The sequence below is a fragment of the Aulonocara stuartgranti genome (assembly GCF_965226115.1).
Source record: "Aulonocara stuartgranti genome assembly, chromosome: 13".
NCBI lineage: Eukaryota > Metazoa > Chordata > Actinopteri > Cichliformes > Cichlidae > Aulonocara > Aulonocara stuartgranti.
This window is the reverse complement of record NC_138949.1, coordinates 21,013,013-21,031,779: the sequence shown is the minus strand read 5'-3', so window position 1 is coordinate 21,031,779 and position 18,767 is coordinate 21,013,013. Positions and strand designations below refer to the sequence as shown.

The 18,767-nt window shown below is 39.2% G+C and overlaps 2 protein-coding genes across 2 annotated transcripts; one reads left to right on the top strand and one right to left on the bottom strand.

Annotated features, from left to right (window-relative positions):
- Positions 1-676: 676 nt before the first annotated feature.
- On the top strand, positions 677-2,029 carry sfr1 (SWI5-dependent homologous recombination repair protein 1). The gene is made up of 3 exons (XM_082558015.1): positions 677-1,218; positions 1,368-1,712; positions 1,815-2,029. The coding sequence occupies exons 1-3, from the start codon at positions 1,126-1,128 to the stop codon at positions 2,001-2,003; spliced, it is 627 nt and encodes a 208-aa protein (XP_082414141.1). The 5' UTR covers positions 677-1,125; the 3' UTR covers positions 2,004-2,029.
- Positions 2,025-18,719, bottom strand: cfap43 (cilia and flagella associated protein 43). The gene is made up of 38 exons (XM_082558010.1): positions 18,629-18,719; positions 18,308-18,561; positions 18,116-18,212; positions 17,845-18,012; positions 17,628-17,706; positions 17,374-17,524; positions 17,193-17,275; positions 16,981-17,109; positions 16,756-16,872; positions 16,583-16,660; positions 16,334-16,482; positions 16,044-16,147; positions 15,734-15,883; positions 13,655-13,815; positions 13,330-13,494; positions 13,107-13,237; positions 11,355-11,511; positions 10,477-10,584; positions 9,033-9,110; positions 8,578-8,682; positions 8,339-8,443; positions 8,128-8,244; positions 7,448-7,633; positions 7,056-7,262; positions 6,799-6,885; positions 6,570-6,650; positions 5,613-5,741; positions 5,403-5,522; positions 5,215-5,322; positions 4,891-4,977; positions 4,708-4,796; positions 4,395-4,611; positions 4,112-4,224; positions 3,808-3,973; positions 3,523-3,693; positions 2,685-2,765; positions 2,417-2,570; positions 2,025-2,333 (listed from the first exon to the last, which is right to left on the bottom strand). Exons 1-38 carry the CDS (start codon positions 18,655-18,657, stop codon positions 2,161-2,163), a joined length of 4,884 nt encoding a protein of 1,627 aa, XP_082414136.1. The 5' UTR covers positions 18,658-18,719; the 3' UTR covers positions 2,025-2,160.
- Positions 18,720-18,767: the final 48 nt, after the last annotated feature.

Sequence of the window (18,767 nt, the reverse complement as noted above, 5' to 3'; positions counted from 1 at the left end):
AGTTTTCAAAAGTAAAAAAAAAAACCACTGAAAACTGTCTCCTGACTCACACATAGTAATTAACTGCAGCTTTCAGCCCTACAACATTCATCCATATAATATGACAAAAATCCCCAGATCCCTAAGGTGTGTAATATCAGACTGCCAAGTGCTGAAGTTCAAGTCCAGGCAGCCTCACGTTTTAATTCCCACTTTTTATCCTCAAGGCAGCAGAAAAAAAAGCAGGTGATCGCAAACATCTGAACGCCATCCCAAACAAACCATGAATGGATCGGTCTGGAGGAGTTAAAAATAAGCCCATTAAAGGAAATGAATCAACTGATGAGAAGAGCTGAATCACAATGTGACTCGACCCTAGCAACAAGGGTGGCAAGCAGCCCTAAACCTGTCAACAGTCCACACAAATCAGTTTTACTTTGTGTTTCCTGTGGCACTTTATTTTGTAAAGCAGCATAGTTGAGTTTAATTTCATTGGAAGTCCTTACTTCTTGAATGTTACGCTTTATCCTTTAAAATCTAATGAGAAATATAATTTACTCTAATATTCTTCTTATAATTACCTGACTTTATTTAGTTTTACTGTAAGTAACCTGTATTTCCAGCAGGTTTTTTCAAGTTCAAAAAAATTATTTTTAGGAACACTTAACTAATTTTGCATGTATAATTTTCTCAAAGCAGAAGAGCGAGTCAATATAATCATACGGATTTATTGTAAGTTTGAGAAATATCATGAAAACACCGGATTTAAGGCACAAAGAACATTTTGTGCCTTACATGTTATACTAACTACAGCTCCCAAGATGCGTTTCTGTAATACGTCATTACGTTCTATCCAATCACAGACTGCGAAGGTTTCGAGCCGCAAAATACGGAAAAAGTCTCGCGTCGGTCCTAGCTTTCTGATTCAGTCTGCGTTTAGTGAAAGTTGTTGGCTGCTCAGTGGTTATTGTAGCAGCATTTAACAACCCTTCATTTACTGTAAGTGCTGAAAGTAGTTTTGTTTTTTCAGCCGCGTCTGTTAAAATGTGATAAATGGATAAGTGCCTAGCTAACGATATCCACTTGGCTAACTTAAACTACCGTTCCAAACTATGAAGTTTACATGATTCAAAGCAAGTTTCAGCGATGGAGATCACACCTAAAGCAGCTAAATTACAGAGGGACTGTTGTTCACCATGTAGTTCAGTAGAGTCAAGCCCGTGTGACTACAAAGAGAAGGTAAGGTGTTAGAAGGGCTTAAGCACCATTTGTCTTACATAATATAACCTGGCATGATGGTTGACTTTATAGGAACTTTTGTAATTAACTATCAAAACTTGCCCATGCACTTTCCCTGTGAGTCATTTTCTTTCCTGTCACCCCCACAGCATCAACCGAAGCTGAGTGCCTCACTGAGGGAGAGGCTGAAGAGATCCAGGCGCTCCTTCATCTCTCCCCTCTCTGTGGCCAAACGCCTTTGTGTTGATGATGAGGAGAATGGCCAACAAGTTTCAGCAGATTCCCAGCAGCCCGTTAATAATCCTCCAGTGGTTTTAAGCAGTGTTGATGTAAACAGAAATGGGGAGAGAGAAGGCAGTAAAACGTTGTCTGGGCCTGCTCCCAAATCAACACAATATCCTTCAGGAGACTTTGCACAACGTCTCAGGAAGGAGGTGAAAGACAAAACAGAGACTCTACGTAGACTCAAGATGGTTAAAATGTACAGAAGCAAGGTATTGGCGACATTTAAATGGAACATAATGGGATATGTTTTTGGTTACTTAAACCAAAGCTGGCAATTTCTCACGACAGGTTCTCCCATCTTTCTCCCACAGAATGATTTGACTCATCTCCAAACATTGATTGATAAGTGGCGGCATTGTGCTCAAGCTGCGCTGTATGAACTGCAATCAGAAGTCCCTATTGATGGACGAAAAGCCAGCTTGTCTGAGCTGATTGACCTGTTCAATTTGGATGAGAGCATTCTGCACTTTGACCGCACAGAGGACGACTTCACTACCTAATAAAATGTTACAGGGGAACAATCACATTTCAGATGTCCTGTTTATTGTTTAATTTGTTGCTGCTACAGTTCAAGTTGTACACTTTATGTTCAATTTATCTGCTGAGAGAAGCTTAAATAAAACCGTAAAAATCTGTTGAAGAAGAAAGCTTTGCTTATTAGTGTTTCAGTTGATCAAGCGAAGGAAAGTTCTTCATGGTGAGACGCTCAACTTCTGCCCCAAGGAAAGCCAGGTGCTCTGCCTGAGCTCTGGCGAGTTCCTTCAACTTGCTCCTCTTAACGATTTCCTGGTAGCGCTCTTCTCGTGCAGCAGCCTCATTTTCTGCCATAGCTAAATACCAAACATGCTAGAAGATGAAGAAAACTCCCATTTGCATTGTGTTTAATTAGAGCTGAAATGGCTGTTTTCGTTACCTGCTGCTTTGCAGATGTGTCTCAACTCTGACACGGTGACCTGCATTTCAGGGAGCTGCTGTTCTAAATCGGCGCTCTTTTTAGCTTTTGCTGCTGCCCGCTTATTTAACTGTTCAATCTTTCTTAAGCGTTGCTGCACACTCTTCTTATGAGTCTGAAATTAAAAATAATTGCATTTGCATAATTGCATAAAATTGAAATAAAAATGCACATTTTATCTGAACAGTCAGCTGCACAAATTACACACATGTAGCTACTGTTTTATTACCATTTCCATCAAGGCAATACTTTTCTCCAAACTGGAAATCTGCTTGGATGTGTGACTTTCTTGATCTGACTTGCTGCGATGCTGAAAAGAAAAGAGTGTGCAGTGAAAGAACAGAAAATCAGCATCCAACAACAGTTGAAGTAAAACACCTTCATCATAAAACTTTGGATTTAGTTGGTTGGTTTCATGGGCTTGAACAATGGCAGGAAATGGCCACCAAAGATCTACCTGAAGTTTTTTTTTCCAACGGAAGCTGGCATTCAGGCCTGGAAACACATGCGATGCTCATTGACTTGTTAAAAATAAGATGACGGATGACTCATTTGATCTGTATTTTTTATTTCTCAACTGCAGCGCTCTAACTTGTGATATTACTCGTGTTCAATGCGAATTAGGTTGTAAACAAAGTAAAACGTATTTAAAAAAAAAAAAGAACGGAAGGACAGGATAATCTTCCAACCAGTCTCCGCCTATTGAGTAAGAGTTTTAAGAGCTGAAAAAGGGAAAAAAACAGGGTGGGGAGCTGGCGTGAATAGGGTGTGTGTCTTCAATAAAAGATCATCCATCTGTGCTGGAGGATGGTAACAATTTGCTGCCCGCAAAACATGTGATGCTGCCAAATACCTGCCTTCATATCACCGCCTGAGGTTTGGCCAGAAATGCAAATGGGATTAATGTTTAACCTCAAACGCAGACATTTTGTTATTATTTTAAGCAGATGTTGAACGTTTTCATAAGTTGGAATTATACAGCGTAATGCCTATTCACTGTCTCAGTTTAGTTTAGAATAAAACATTTAAAAAGAGGCAGTGTTAGCATATTTTAGAATCTACATTACTGTCATTTTCTGCTGCTCCTCTGAGAGTCGTAGCATCTTGATATTCTTCTCCTTGTCGTAGAGGTCTTCTATTTGCTTCCTCATCACCTTGTTCTCCCATTCCAGCTGGATCATGCCCTTACGCACGTCTTTGCACGCCACCATGGATGTTATTTTCTGCTCTGCAAGTGTCTGAGCATAGCGATAATAATCAGTAGCAGGCAACGACACCATAACCACCTGAATTTGACCAATTTGGTTTGAATCAAATCAAATTCTTTGTGATGAGAGTAGGAAAAGGCTGACCCTGATGACATTTCTCAGGTTGTCCACGACGCTCCTGTGGTAAAGCATGAAGTCGGTGTCTGCGTTGTCAGCAGTTGGGTCTGTGGTAGTCACCTCCACCTGTCCCTGTTTAAGTATTACCTGGACCATGGTGTCCATCAGGAGATCAGTCCTCCTCCGGTGCAGACTACAGCAGAAGGGGGGGGGGAAGCACTCACGGGTCATTCTTCCATTAAAAAATAGATTTAATGTACTTACACTAGTCATTAAGTTTAAGGCTTGTTTTACAACTGCTTGGAATCAGAGTGAAAAATCTGATTTATACCTTTCAAGCGCTTTAGAAAGATTTTTAATTTCCTCTTGAGCAGCTTTATCCTCATTTCTCTTCTTCTGCAGGAACGCCTGCATCTCAGCGAGAGTCAAAGCTTTTGTTTTTACCTGAAAAAGACGTGTCCAGCAGTGAGTGCATGACTGCAAGCACAGAATGGAAATAGTTGTTTTTTACATCTATTCATAAGTTGAGCCGGAGTAAGATATTGTGCACATTTATGCATATCTTAATGGAACAGCAACTCTCCTCCATATTTAACCTCTCCTCGTCGTCATACCTTTTGCTCGCTCTCTACTTTAGCTCTGCGAACGTGACAGAATTTCTCCCAGGCTACTGTGCTCAAGCCCTCTGGTATGTTCGCTGGAGCGTCCAGTTCGTCCATGGCTCTGAGCATTTGGCTGAATGCATCAGGGGCCTGAGAACCACACAGACGATGCTCTTTAAACGGGTCAGAATTGTTGCTGTTGTCCATCTGGGCCCTCATCTTCTGAGCCCTGTGGGGTGAAAATTTGCCCACAAAAAACGATAAACAGTTTACAACTCAAATTATGTAATTTTCTTCATGCGTAGCCATCAATCAGGAAACAAACCTGGGTCTGCGTTTGAACATCTTATAGAGGCAATCGACCATATGGCTCGGAAGGTCTGAAAATGCCCTCCTGAAGTCTTTATCCAGCGACTTCAGAGACACAGACGTTAGGTTACTATATTGTGTTATGTTTGCCATCTCTCTCAGCCATGATTTTAGTACGGTATTTAATCAGCTGGCTTACTTTGTCTTCAAGGACAACATTGTCATACGTCTCCTGTAACAACTCTACTTCATCTTCCAGCTTCTTCAACCTCTCCTCAGTTTCATCCTGTCAGAGGAACCAATTTTAGAGGAGACAAGCATGTATGGAAATTAGCGATAAGCAGTCTTGAAGCCTACAAAATGAGTGTGCCACACAGGTTAGCTCTTAAAAAAACATGCCTGAACGAAGAGAAGGTTTTGTTCTACAGTTTTGGATGATGTTGCTGCCATTTCTCACAAAGAACAGAGTGTGAAGCTGGCACTCATAAATTCCTACAGCATTACTGTGCACCAGTTTTCTGACCTTGTATGCCAACATTTTTTCAAGTTGGAGCTTGAGCTCCTGCTCTTGGCTTCTCATCTCTTCTTCTCTGAGGACTGACTCAACGAGATATGTGATCTTGAGCTCTTCCTGTAAGATACACCGAAACCAATTTTAAGCAGGATGTTATAAAAGACATTGCAAGGGGCAAATGAGAAGAGACGGCTTACCTGGTATATAGCTACTGTGCAGTTCACTTTCTTCTCTAACAGCTTTGCCAGATTTTCATCAAACCTTTCGGTCGCTTCCTTGGTGGACTGGTGAAGCTTTTTTATTTCAATTTCCAGTAGCTGCAACAACACAGGCCACAGACTGTTACCATTCACATCAGGAGTGAATTATAATTCAGATCAGTGCAAAAAGAGCATCTTATGTAATACCTTTTTGTACTTCTCCTTCTCCTCGCTGAGCTCCTTGGCTTTCTTTTCATACTCTTTGAAAACTTTTTTCTCCTCCTCACTCCACTGAATGTCAGGTTTGGTCAAAACAAACTCAGGCAGAGGTATTTCCTGTGGAGTAAATTCAATAGAAACTATGTGCCCTTCTTGCTCATTTGTCTAATTTAACTGACGCTGCTTAGAAAAGAATTCAAGTTTTAAAAAAAAGAAAGAAATCCTGCGACATCATTAACACACACACACACACACGTGGTTCATCTGGCTAGACTGTATGTAATATGAAACAAAGACATGAGATGTGGACCAGCTTTCTAATATGTTATATTATCTAATTACAGAATACATCATTATCTATAACTACCAGTAATTAAAAAACAGTATAGTTTTAAATAGCTAAGTACATCATGTTGTATTTATTTATATTATCTTCTCACTTAAAAGACTGTTTTGGTTTGGTTTTCTGTTTTTTAAATTGAATTACATTCTACAACAGCATTCAAATGTCTTATTCAACCATATACCCCCGAAACCCCGTCTTCCCACTTGAGAGCAGATCATCTAACAATTAAAAAGTCAGTGTTTCAATTCCTGGCTACTCTAGTCCGCATGTCAAAGCGGCAATAGTCAAGGTGCTGAAGCATGATTTTCAAAGGCACAGAATAAAGTGCTACATGAATGTGTGTGTGTTTATAACTATACTGTTTTTTTTTCTCCTCTTAAGCCCGGTTGAATCGGGCTTAAGAGGAGAAGGGCACTTCATAGGTACCAGTTCATTTAACATAAAACTCTATTTTATATTTAATTGTATTCTGCATTTGGAGACAATCTCAAAATTAACAGATTGATCAAAGAAGTGAGTAGATAATATTTCATACTGTGTTCTGCTGTCTACTGGTCTACTTCAGCATTAATGTCTTAAAAAAATGTTTTGATGGTCACCATTTTCAAGATGTCCTCTTTTTTCACTTCAAGTACTCCATCCATCATGTCATCAAGAGCCCTTTCTCTAGAATCATCAGCCTGCAATTGAACAATAGAACAACAAAACCCATTAACATGGCAGAACTGAGCTATCCTCACCATCGAAGCAATCATCCTTTATGGAAGTATTTTAACATGTAAAAACCGAAAAACAAAAACATATTTTTTTTGTTTTGTGGCAGCATACTTGGGCAGCCAAACGACGTTCCTCCTCCAGCTTTCTCCTCTCCTCCTCTTCTTTCTGCTCCGCTGTGAGGTACCGTTCAGCTCTTATCTGGAGTTGGACAAAGTTGACATCTCATAAGACAAAAACCACACACCATTTCACACTTTGGTAAAAGAACAAACAAACAAACGAGCAGTTCAACTTGTACAGATGCTTTGTCCCCTGAACTTTCTCTGAACCCTCTGTGAACTGATTAGATGTTTCAAGAGGACAGTAACCTCAGAGACTTCCACTGCGAGCAGCCTCTCTGGCCACTCGCTGTTGGTCAGGCTGGGCTCCCACAGCTCCTCGTGCATGTCCAGCTGCAGCATGATTTCTCTGATGTGCTTGTTCCTGTCTCTCACACGTTTGAGCTCCTTCATCTTCTGCTTGTGTAATGCCTCAAAGTCAGCGTTGAAAGCCGTCTTGACGCGATAAATCACATCCTGCAATGTGCAGATTAGTGAAATTGGGCAAAGAAAACCTGCTATTAATGATCAGCATGACAATATGATGAAGTTGCTCTTTATTTCCATAATTATTATTTTTAAGAAAGTATTTTAATTACAGTTCTGGATATTCCCTGAATATAAAGACATAATTATTGCACCTTTTTGAAACAGGTTCCCACCTGTAACAAAACAATCTGGTTGATCCTCTGCTCTATGGTTTTCAGGCTGAACTGATCGTAGACATAAGGATTTGAATATCCTAACTGAGCCGAGATACTCCCCGTCACAGTGGCAGTCTCAGCGTCCTGGACTTTCTTCTCCTCCTCTTCTTCTTGTGCACTGAGATCTTTCTTTAGGTTGCCTAGCTGAGGGTTAAAGGTGGACACAAGGGCTGAGATAAACAGTGAGGACTGAATCTGTGGCCATGTGATTATAAACTTCATCCACAGGACATTGCACTAAGATAAAACTATCGAAACAACTCACTTTTAGCCACACAGCTATAAATCTAAAAAAGTTTCAACAATGGTGGACTGGCATGTGTTCAAGCATTTCAAAATGCTACTGCAGTGAAAGGTCAGATGAAGGACTGAGATTCATGGCATCCAATCATTTTGTAGCTGTAAACTTGTTTTGACTTGAACGCTTCAGCCATAAAATGTATTTCCAGAGAGGAAAACCCAAAACACAGAGGAGGCTGCGTTGTCGCAGCTTCCACTCAGCGCTGCATTACTGCATTTCTGTGTCACATTTCAAAACAGCAACACGATTTAACTGGTTCAAATTCATCACATGTGCCTTTCTTTGCAGTGCTACTCAGAATCTAAACTGTTTGAGCTTCTGGATCTGTTTTTCTTACGCTGCAGGCAGCTTTTTCTAACTTCCTCATATTTTGAACCCTGCAAAGGTCCTCAAGTTCTTTTGCTGTTTGCTCTTTCAGAGGGTAGTTCAGCACTTCAAGGTCAGAGTGAAAGGCCTGCGGCAGACAAGAGAAAAAGAAACTGCGATGATTAAAAAATGTTAAAAGTCATCAGTGTGATGTTTCGCTGTTTTTTTCTGACCCTTCTCACCTTTATGGTTCTGCCGATGACCTTCATGGTATCCCAGCATTCTCTCTTTAGGACATCACGGAGGTAACATTTTTCTACAATGTCCCATTCAATTTCCGTCCTCACCTACAACAGGGAAACAAATTCACAATCACCCGAATTCAGAATTAAAGTGTCATCCCATTTATGTATATGTGTGTGTGTGTGTGTGTGTGTGTGTGTGTGTGTGTGTGTGTGTGTGTGTGTGTGTGTAGCAGTACCCTTGTGACCTCCTGCTCCACCATGGCCTCGAGTCTCCTCTCCTCCTCAACATCCAGGTTAAAGTGTTCAGGCTGGTTCTCACTGTCACGTATCATCTCCTGGATCTAACATCACAGGAAATACAGTGCAGGGATCCCACTCTTTGTGGAACTGTTATCATTTTTTCAAATATCATGTTATGCTTTATCTGCTGTATAGTATTTACCATAAAGTTTTTAGCTTTTAGATATGGAGTATTTTGGCTACATGAAATCTGTTTTTAGATCACTCTAATTACGTGTATGTAGGTTTTGTTCAGGTATTAAGTATAGTTGTAAGTACGGAGAATTCTCAGTGGATTGAAAAACGTTTATTGACACAGTAATTGTGTTAAATTCTTTCAGGTTTTATGCATGGGCATTATAATTTTCTCCTAATCTTTTTAATACCAGCATTTGTAATAAACTTCACTTACACTGTCGCGTAACTCTTTGATGGTTTCCATCAGGTTCTTCTTCATCTCAGAGTATTTCTCTTGATCTTCTTTTAGAAGCTGTTGACAACATGTAGACTGTCAGATTCACAAGAATCGAGAATCTCTCGTAAAAATTCAAATTAGAAATAGTAATTACTGACAAGAAAAGAAAACACTTCAGCCTGTAGCACAGAGTCAGTGCCAGGATCCCGATTGTGGACAAAGTAATTATAGAAGTTGATTTTAATCCTGACGCTTATATTTATTACAAGTGGGTGCATGCGCGTACCCACAAGCATGTGTAAATGAAAAAAACAATACTCAATCTATCATTAATATTCTTGCTGTGGATTGTGAAGACCAATATGTTCATCCTCTTAAACACAGAGATCCAAAGTGTAATCAAAGAAACAAATAAATCCTCTTATGGATGAGAGGGTGAGCTACACTGACTTATAACAACAGTGAGAAAACAGCACTGCCCTGTATATTCATCAACCCAATAGAAACTGCCTCTACATTGAAAGAGAATATAAAACAGACAGGCCACCTATTTTTTAACAGTTCTCAGGACAAATTTTATTTTGTCCCCGCTGAGACTCGTCTAATATTTTGAAACAAAGAAGCCGTGAAGGTTCAGTATGACCAAAATCCCAGAATCAAACTGAGTAAAACCTCATGATCGTATCAGAAAAATTCAGAGAAGTTTCTTCATCCTCTGCTGAACAACCTCTGAACTGTGATGTGCTCCCTCAGATTTATCAGGTCATGGTTCATGTGAAATGGGTTGTTGTGATTGGTCAGAATTTGCCTTTGATAACTTCATAAATATCACCTTTTACTTATATATAAAAGAAAACACATTTAGTTTTTATTTATTTAAATATTTCCTTTGTATTAATTGAAAATAAATACTAAGACACTTACTCATCTTATCACGGTGGGCCCGTTAGTGGAGTGGGTGGGTTCAGGCCCCTTAGGCCCACCCACAACGCCGTGGTAGATGTAGCATAAATCAGACTAGAAAGTGCCTCTTTCCGATGTGTGATAAGATAATCAGTGAGGTTTGCTAAACCTAAAATTTAAAAACCTGCCACACCTTCAACATCAATTTATTGTTAACAAAATTCTTTGTCAGGTGACAAAGTACCTAACATGCTCTTACACATGTTTATGTTCTTTACTGCGCTATACCTATAGCTAATTGGTTTTCTTACTCCATAAAAAAAATAAATCAAGCTGTTGCACAGAGTGACTGCATGCCAAAAACCACACAGCTGTTTTTCCAGCTAGATACCACACACTGGTGCAAAGGGGACTTTTGTAACCTTCCAATCTGCAAGCGCGTAGAAACCCCCCCCAGCAGAATAAGTATCTAAAAATAGTAGACAACATCCAGATGTCATTCCACCACCACAAATATCACAGCATATTAGTCACTGACCCCCTCTCGCCTGCTTTCCAGCCAGGTGGGCTGTGAAGGTGGAGCACGTAGGAGGTTGTTATCGTCCCTATCTCGCTCTGTCACATTGACAGATGGTCCACCACTGACCTATGACACATAAAAATAACTCAAAGATTTAGATAAGTAAACAGTAAATGGCACACAAGCAATAAATAGCAGTTTATATCTATTACAACTGATAAGATATACTTTATTTAGCATAAGAGCTGGAAAATTCCCATGTTACAACAGCCAAAACTTTAACTACAGCCTCTAACAAACCAGCTTAAAAAGCTGAATATTTTAGTAATAAAGTACAATATGGCCAAAAAAAGATTTAAAAAAAATTAAAGACATATATGACAATTAACAAAAGAAATGAGCTAAAAACAAAAAACCTACATGAAAAATCCAGTAACAAACATATTTTAAAAACAAAATATAAGAAAATTAAAACAGTGTATTAAATGGAGTAACGAAAAAACATCAGGCCCTTTCTTAAGAAGAAAAAGTTAGGTTTAATTGGTGCTTAAAATAAGTTTGTCACGTGCATAACAAAACATTATAACTTAAATCTGTTTATGTTAAAGCTCTGTCGGGGAGGCGTTCCTTCAGATTTGGAGGCTGTAGTTTGGGAACTGAGTTGTGAGGCATTGAAAAACATTTACTTTTTTCCTACCACATTAAAATCATTAACAGCTGAAGTTAAGAAACAGCACTGAGCTACTAGAGGCCATGGAAGCAGGGAAGTCTGCACAAAGGAAACTTTTACAGCACTAGACTGCAGTTAGTTAATAGCTTTAGCCCATTGTCCTGAGCAAATAGAGCATGTTTTTACAGTAAAACAGAACGCAATGGATCAATTTAACCTTACTTACCTCTAGAGTTTCCGTGCCAACCGGAGACACTTGACCCCACACAGGAAAGTTAATCAGGATGGGATTTTCAGTATCAAAGATATTCTTCAAGAAATAAGCCGTAGACTTGCTGTACTGAGTAGCTTCATTCATCGTACTGACATCCCCACCTTTAACTCTGTGTGAACCCAAGCAGAAATACACAAAAATATGCAAAGGTATTTATCAGCTGTCATTTTAAGAGAAGACCGCAGTCAACGGTGAATTGATCATAATGAAGGCACAAGTAACAGCGCACACAAATCCATTTAAGAGTTTCTAGACAAAAGAATCTCTGAGAACAGACTACACAGCTTGGTTGCACAGATAATATTTGATCTTTTCATGGAATTTGTTGCTATTAATAAAAATATATGTTATCATCAAGCATGTCCTTTAACCCCCTCAGGTTTAACGGTGCAATGAATCTTTGTAGAGCCTAAGCATGTAACTTTAACCCTAGGCGATCGGACTGTGCAATTAAACTGTTCTATACAGTTTTGTCAATCAGGGAACAAAAATAATAATAATTTTACTTGAAGCACAAAAGAAAAAAGTATTTTAAAAAAATCTGTTCTTTTCCTTCTCTAAAATACAGAGTTAGAATAGGGTTATCACCTCAGAGGTCTGTTTATGGCCCAGGCTGTATATTTATATGGATCATAATGAAAAGGTTTTCTAGTGTGGATCTGAATTTGAAACAATTAAACTTTTCATTGTTTCTCAAAGAAAGTATCCTACTGAAAATATGATGGATTGTTATGTGGCATCATCTGTGATCCCAGAAACATGCATGCACACCCGTTTTTAACATTACTGGCTTTGATTTTATTGTAAATTTCCAACTTCTAAATCAGTGATGAGAAGATGGAAATTTATGAGTAGGTCTGCGAACCACGGCTAACAGACTTACAGTAGTGACATTTTTCCGCTACAACACCCTGAGGCAGATTCCAAAGTGACAATGAAAACAGCTCAACGTCAGAAAACATTTAAAACACAACAGAATCGAGAGGAAAGATGTTTTCTTAGCTTTTGCTTTAAACAAAAGCATTGATATATGTTTGCCAATAAAATGATACTGCCATGTTTTAATAAAGTCAATCCTTAATTCAGTCAGTCTTTTTTAGCAGTACTGAAACAAAGATAAAAGTCACACAAGGATTGCCTAAAATATGTAATTTTGTTTGTAAATTTTGTGTTTTTGACAAAAAACAATTGAAACTATAATTAATAACATGGGAACATTTTAGAGTATCTGTCACAGATAAATTAAACATTATATATATAGCTTGGTCAATTGGGGTTACATTTACAGATTATTCGCAATATTATTATTATATAAATAATATAGGCAGTGGGTTATACACACCATGATCTCGCAAATGGTGCATGCAAAACAAAATATTTCTGAAGCACTAAAACCTTTAAGATAAAAACGACTTGAAAACAGAAGCATGCAGGAACAATTGCTGTAGTCAGATGTGGAATGTGAGTGGGATGTTATTCTGAGGAAAGATTGTGCTGTGAATTTTATTAGATCTTTGTCTTCCTGCTGATATTCCCCTGGACACTAAGTTATATTTACTTACTTTTGTCCTTCATTGCCAGTTATAATAGAGAAAAAGCCCTGCCTTACGTAACCCTCATCAGCCTATTGGTGACTGTGAGCAACGGTTCCCTCTGCTGTTCACATCTGTGCATTATGTAAGCGTGACGTGCAACTTGTTTTACCTGATGTTAGTGCACACAAGAGAGCCATCTTTGAGGCCTACAGTGAGGAGTGTGCAACCGTCTGTGGAAAAGGACACGTTCCGGACTCCACCGAGACGGCACGAGTGACACTGCAGTTCAATGTACCGCTCCTAGAGGTGTGGCAGCGCCACAGGGAATGAAAAGCAGGATTCAAAAACATTCACAGTAAAAATGAAAAACAGGAAATTAAATGAGATCTAACCATGGACGCAGTTTGTCTAATCCGTAGTAAGCCATCTCGGGCCACAGAAGCCAACCATAAGCGGTGAGGGGAGAGAGCAAGAGAGGCAGGGCCCAGTGGATGACCCCTTACTTCCTGCACTGGTTTCAGCTCGACTCTCTGTTGATCAGAGAGATCCCCTTTGTCCTGAGAGAACAGATCAGAGAGTAGAATAATAAGATTCAAAATGCACACCTGAGACCATTACGTATGTAAAACTACAAAAACAAATCAGAGTGATGCTATGCTGTGACTTAGTTATACAGATGATTTGAGAAGAAAAAAGCCAAAAAAGACAGCAGCAAACCTCAGGAAGTACAAATCGCTGAAGTGTTTTACTCCTGTGGCAGTAAGCAAAGATCTCACTTAATCCCAGAACACAGCTTGTAAGTGGACGAGGCACGGTGAATGTGAACACTTTGAGGACGTGAGAAGACAGGCAACCATGTCGGTCTATACTATCTGGACCTGCAGAACAGCAGACACGTTGTAATATGCAATGAAAAACAGATAAATTGAGAATTACAAACTGCCAAGCCTGTTTTTTTTCTGGCGCTTTAATCTCAAAGATGGCCCCTTAAAGCAAACTAGCATCTCAGCGTTAGTATTAGAACTCTCAATTTGGTGTTTGCTTCTTCTTTGTGTCTTTGTGTGTGTTGTCCAACATAGTTTTCCAGTCTGCTGTATAAATAAAGGGTGTGATTTTGTAAACTGTTCACTCGCTGTATTCATTTTAACTGTGTCAGTAACAACATGTCTAAACATTTCTGTGTGATACATCACGTTAAGTACTATTAATCCATTATGGGAACGTGGTCTAGTGTCGGTTCCTTGTTTTGAACACTGCCAAGATATTTCCTTGGATAAATAAAACATAATGGATAAATAATGCATTTTTTCAGGCTTAAAACAATAAGAACAGAAGACAAGAAGAAGCCTATCATTCATCGTTTATTAAACCTGTGTAAAGTACTGTTTAAAATCTCAGGCTGTCTCCCAGTTCTTTATATTTTGCTCCTACAATGGGAGATAGGTGCAGTGAAACGTGCAAACATAAATGGAAATATAGTACATGAGACAAGAACAGTTTCCACAGTTCTATCAAATCTTTAAAGTCAATATTTGGTATGCCCAGCTTCATTCTTCAATATAGCATGAACTCTTTTAGGCAGCCTTCTTGTCATTTCATTAAGTAATCTTCAGGAGTAATTTTCCAGGTTTTTTGAAGGAAATTTAAAGCTCTTCTCTGGATGATGGCTGCTTTTTTTTGTTTTTGTTAAGAAGATTCCACGTGGTTTCCATAATGTTTAGGTGTGGGTTCTGGGGAGGATGATCTATGGCTCATAGTGTCCCAGTGTGTGTTTTTTTAGTCCTCCCACTTCTTTTGTCTTCATTTTTCAAGTTTCCTCAATTTTTTTTAAGGACACACTGTACACCATGTCAAGATATCCAAAGTTTTTAGCTAAAAGGAATCACCTTTGGGAATCATCTTGTTGAAGAAAAAATAAAATTGTATGCCTTTCAAAATGCATTTTTTGGGACTTTTTAAAATCTGACTAAAGAAATGGAAGCAAAATTCATGCCTTTGCAACGAGCTGCTAATAACAAAGTCCTAAAGATACAATTTAAAACTGATTCTTTCAGAATCAGAAAGACTTTATTTATCCCCAAGGGGCAATTAAGATACAACAGAGCAGCATGACGTTGAAGATAAGGGCAGGGCATAAACAAGCAATAAGAGTGAGAAGTTCCAAAGTTTTTTGTTATATGTCAACATAACACTCAAAAGACCTTCAGAAAGCCAGGAGAACTACTGCTAAAGACCACTTTAAGAAAAGACAAGAAAGCCTTGCTCCCTGGAAACAAATCATAAAGAATGGATAGGTGACTCAAGACTTTTCACAGTACTGTAAGTGGAATATAAAGGAAACCACGGGAACCAGGACATGATCCTTAAGTTTCGCTTGTACTTTATTTCCATTAATCACCTTCCAAACCTCTCCTCGCCCACAGGAGATGATTCAACTTTTGGTTTCAAAATGAATTTTTGCTTTTTGCAGATTCTCAAACCTCACTCCTCTCATGTATGCAGTGCCCCTCCTTGGCTAAATGTTTACATTTTTTTTAACTGCCTTAGTTTACTACCCCATGATTTAATGATTCATTTATTAGACTTGAGATTCTCACATTGCCTCTGAGACACTGCCAAAAAATCCTACTATTTTTCAAGAGGGATTCACGCTCTTAAAAAGGTACCACAGTAATTTATGTTCTACAGATTCTTTTTTTTTTAAAGAACAACTCTGTCCTATCATAAAACTGTTTTAAAATGATTTAAACATCTAGAGACTAAGTAGAGAATTCATCAACACTTTTAGTTTTGTACCTCCAAGGTTCTGGGTAGGCAGAGAGAGCAATGTAAGCAGGCTACTGTCCATTTTTCTGTCCTCTTCACCAGCACACAGTGCAAGAACTTTCACCTCGTTCATGTCCCTGTTGCACTGAGCGGAAAGAGACAAAATGCATCCAGAAAGAACTGGAAAATAAACCCACACATTGCATTGGTTACAGTAGTAGGACCACACATTTCTGCAACGCTACAGTGTGTGACAGTTCTTACCTAGTTACACTGATGTGTGCTGTAATTTAATGTTGATTTATAATATTTTGAAAGGAGTAAGAATAAAAGCATTTACCTGTGTACCCTATGACTGAAAACATCTTGGACGGCCTAGCTTCTAAGACATAGATATGTGAATCTGAGCCACCGGTGAAAAGATAGTGCCCGTCATGATCAAAACTGTAAAAGTAAACACATTTTTATTTGCTTTTCTGAGCAGAAGGGGAGAAGAAGTCACCCTCTAATTCATGCTTCCATGTCACAAATATAATAATATATAATAATATAATATAATATAATATAATTTTGTGTGCAGTTTTTAACTGAAATGCCCGTGAAGGCATCACAAAAATGGAAGATACTTACACTAAATGATCAACAGCACTGTGGTAAAGGAGAACCTCGTGCACCAGGCGAGGCCTCTGCTCCTGGTTTAGGTCAATAAAGAGCACTTTTCCTGTAGTTGTTCCTACAGCTGCATAGTGTGCAACAGGACAGCAGGCCAGACATGTCACCTAAAGACAAAGAGACTTGTGTTTTTTCTTAAAAATGTCAATTTTACACATTTTATATTAAAGTGCTCTGTCCTGTAAGTTCTCCTGGTGGCAATCTGACCTCCACTTGGAGTGAGAGAGAACTGATGCAGATGCCATCTGAGGACCACAGTTGCAATTCTCCAGACTCCTTCAAGGACTGCAACCAATGTAAACACAAACATCACTGCTCATTAAGAGACACAGGCCCAAATTACAAGACGCTGCAGTTCTTGAGCAACACAGATGCTTTACCACACAAATGTTCTTGTCATTGTGCAAGAGAGTTGCTGTCACAAAGTTGCCACTGAGAACATCGAAGATCTTCACAATCCTATCTGACTGGGCTGGGTTCAACACATATATCTGCCCCTGAAAAGCAGGAGGTGTCAGAGTTTGTTCTTTTCTGTCATGTAACATATTATTATTTGGATATTTTAGGCTATATCATGTTATGCTCCTGCGCACTTAAGTACTTACGGTATTAGAGGAAAAAAGTAATGTTTTATAGTCAGGAGAGTACATCACAGTTGTGACAGGTCTTTCTAACTTCCACGTTTGTGCAATGTTTATCTGACTCCCTTTGATTTGCAGGTGTACCACGCTCTCCTGCAACACAGAACAATATTAAATTGCCTGATGTTTGATGTGCTTGTATACATTAATACAGTAACCATTGAGTGGGCTTGTACCTTTCCTACAGCAATCAAACCATTGTTGTTAGGAGTTAAACGCTGAAAGCTGTTTCTTCTGAGTTCAGGGATAGATTCAGCACCTGAACAAAAATGAAGAACAAATAATATGTCCAATGTGTTTTCTAGTCTCTGAATTGGGTAAAAAATATGTTCCACATCCAAGTGTGGGTTTGTTTACTTGTAGGATTGAAAAGGACAGAGACAGAGTGGCTCTCTGGGTCAACAAGAAGCAGGAATCCTTCAGCACAGCCCACATAGAGCTTTGAAGTGGCTGTCCAGCAGATGGCAGAAGGAGTCAGCCTGGCTCTGGTGCTCTGGTGGAGTTTGGCCTGTGCAAACACATGTAGAGCTGGGTCATGGAAAACATAATTGTTTTATGGATAAATTAAAGATCTAAAAACTGCAGTTATATCACACAAACTAGAAAGTTACCATAATGTTGCTGACATTTTGAGAGGATGGTGCCTGGCTCTCACTAAAGGTCCCACCAGGTGCTGGAAGCTTAATTGTACTGCAATATGACAAATATGATATGCACATATATGTTATTATTTGACTCTTTACTTTCCCCACTTTCTTTCAACCTTCCATGCATTTGCAGCAAGGCTGAAAGAAACTTAAACACATGCATTTGCTGTATTGCGTTTACCTCGGTTGCAGGACATGAAGGCTGTCACTCTTTGCAATATTCCAGACAGTGAGTGAAGCAGTGCCCAAGGAACAAAGCTGAAGCCAATTCATGGGGTTGAATGCCAAGGAAACGACATCCTGTCCAGCTTGTGGTTGAGAACAAAGTGGCTCAGCATTTTCCCAGTTCCTGCATCAGAAGGTTATGATTACTATTACACTGCCGCTCAGCCCGAGTAACTGAAAACACATGGTACACAGTATAGGGCAGTGTTCTGCTTTGAGTGGCTTACCACACAGTAATGATGTGGTCAGGAAGAGAGGAGCAGGAGCCCAAATATGGACCACCGTGGCTTAATGCCAGAGATGTGTAGTCCAGTTGTGCTCCTCCTAAAGAAAGAGATGAATGAGCAAAAGTCCACATCTTTGGCAGGATTACAGTAAAAAATGTGGCAGTTTAACAAATTAAAGTACGTCTGCCTTACCCTTAAGTTCATTCTTCAACTGAAGCTCAGGGAAACTGTACACATATATCGACGGGGATAGCTTTTCCTCGGAAAAAGCAAAAATCCCACTGTTTCCGTTGGCTGTCAATGCACCAATGCCTCTGCCAGGACTCGGAAACGCGTTTTGCGTCCTTGTCTCCAAATTCAGGAAACATATATGATTCCCACATGTGTAGCATACTGTTTTATTTTCAACAAACTCGGTATTTTTGTTTCCGAAACCTTGTATCCACCTGTAACAATCCAATATCAGTTAATTGTTAACAAATAACCAGTGTCGTAATTGCAGCGACAACATACCTGAGTTCTAAACTTCCAAACTCGTTCATTTTACGATTAAAAAGAAGAAAAAAAAAAGCCAAACTACGCAATGTTTATAAGTACTTTCAACCGGGAGAGCGTTGTGTAACCATAGTAACCCGCCTTTCACACTATTGGC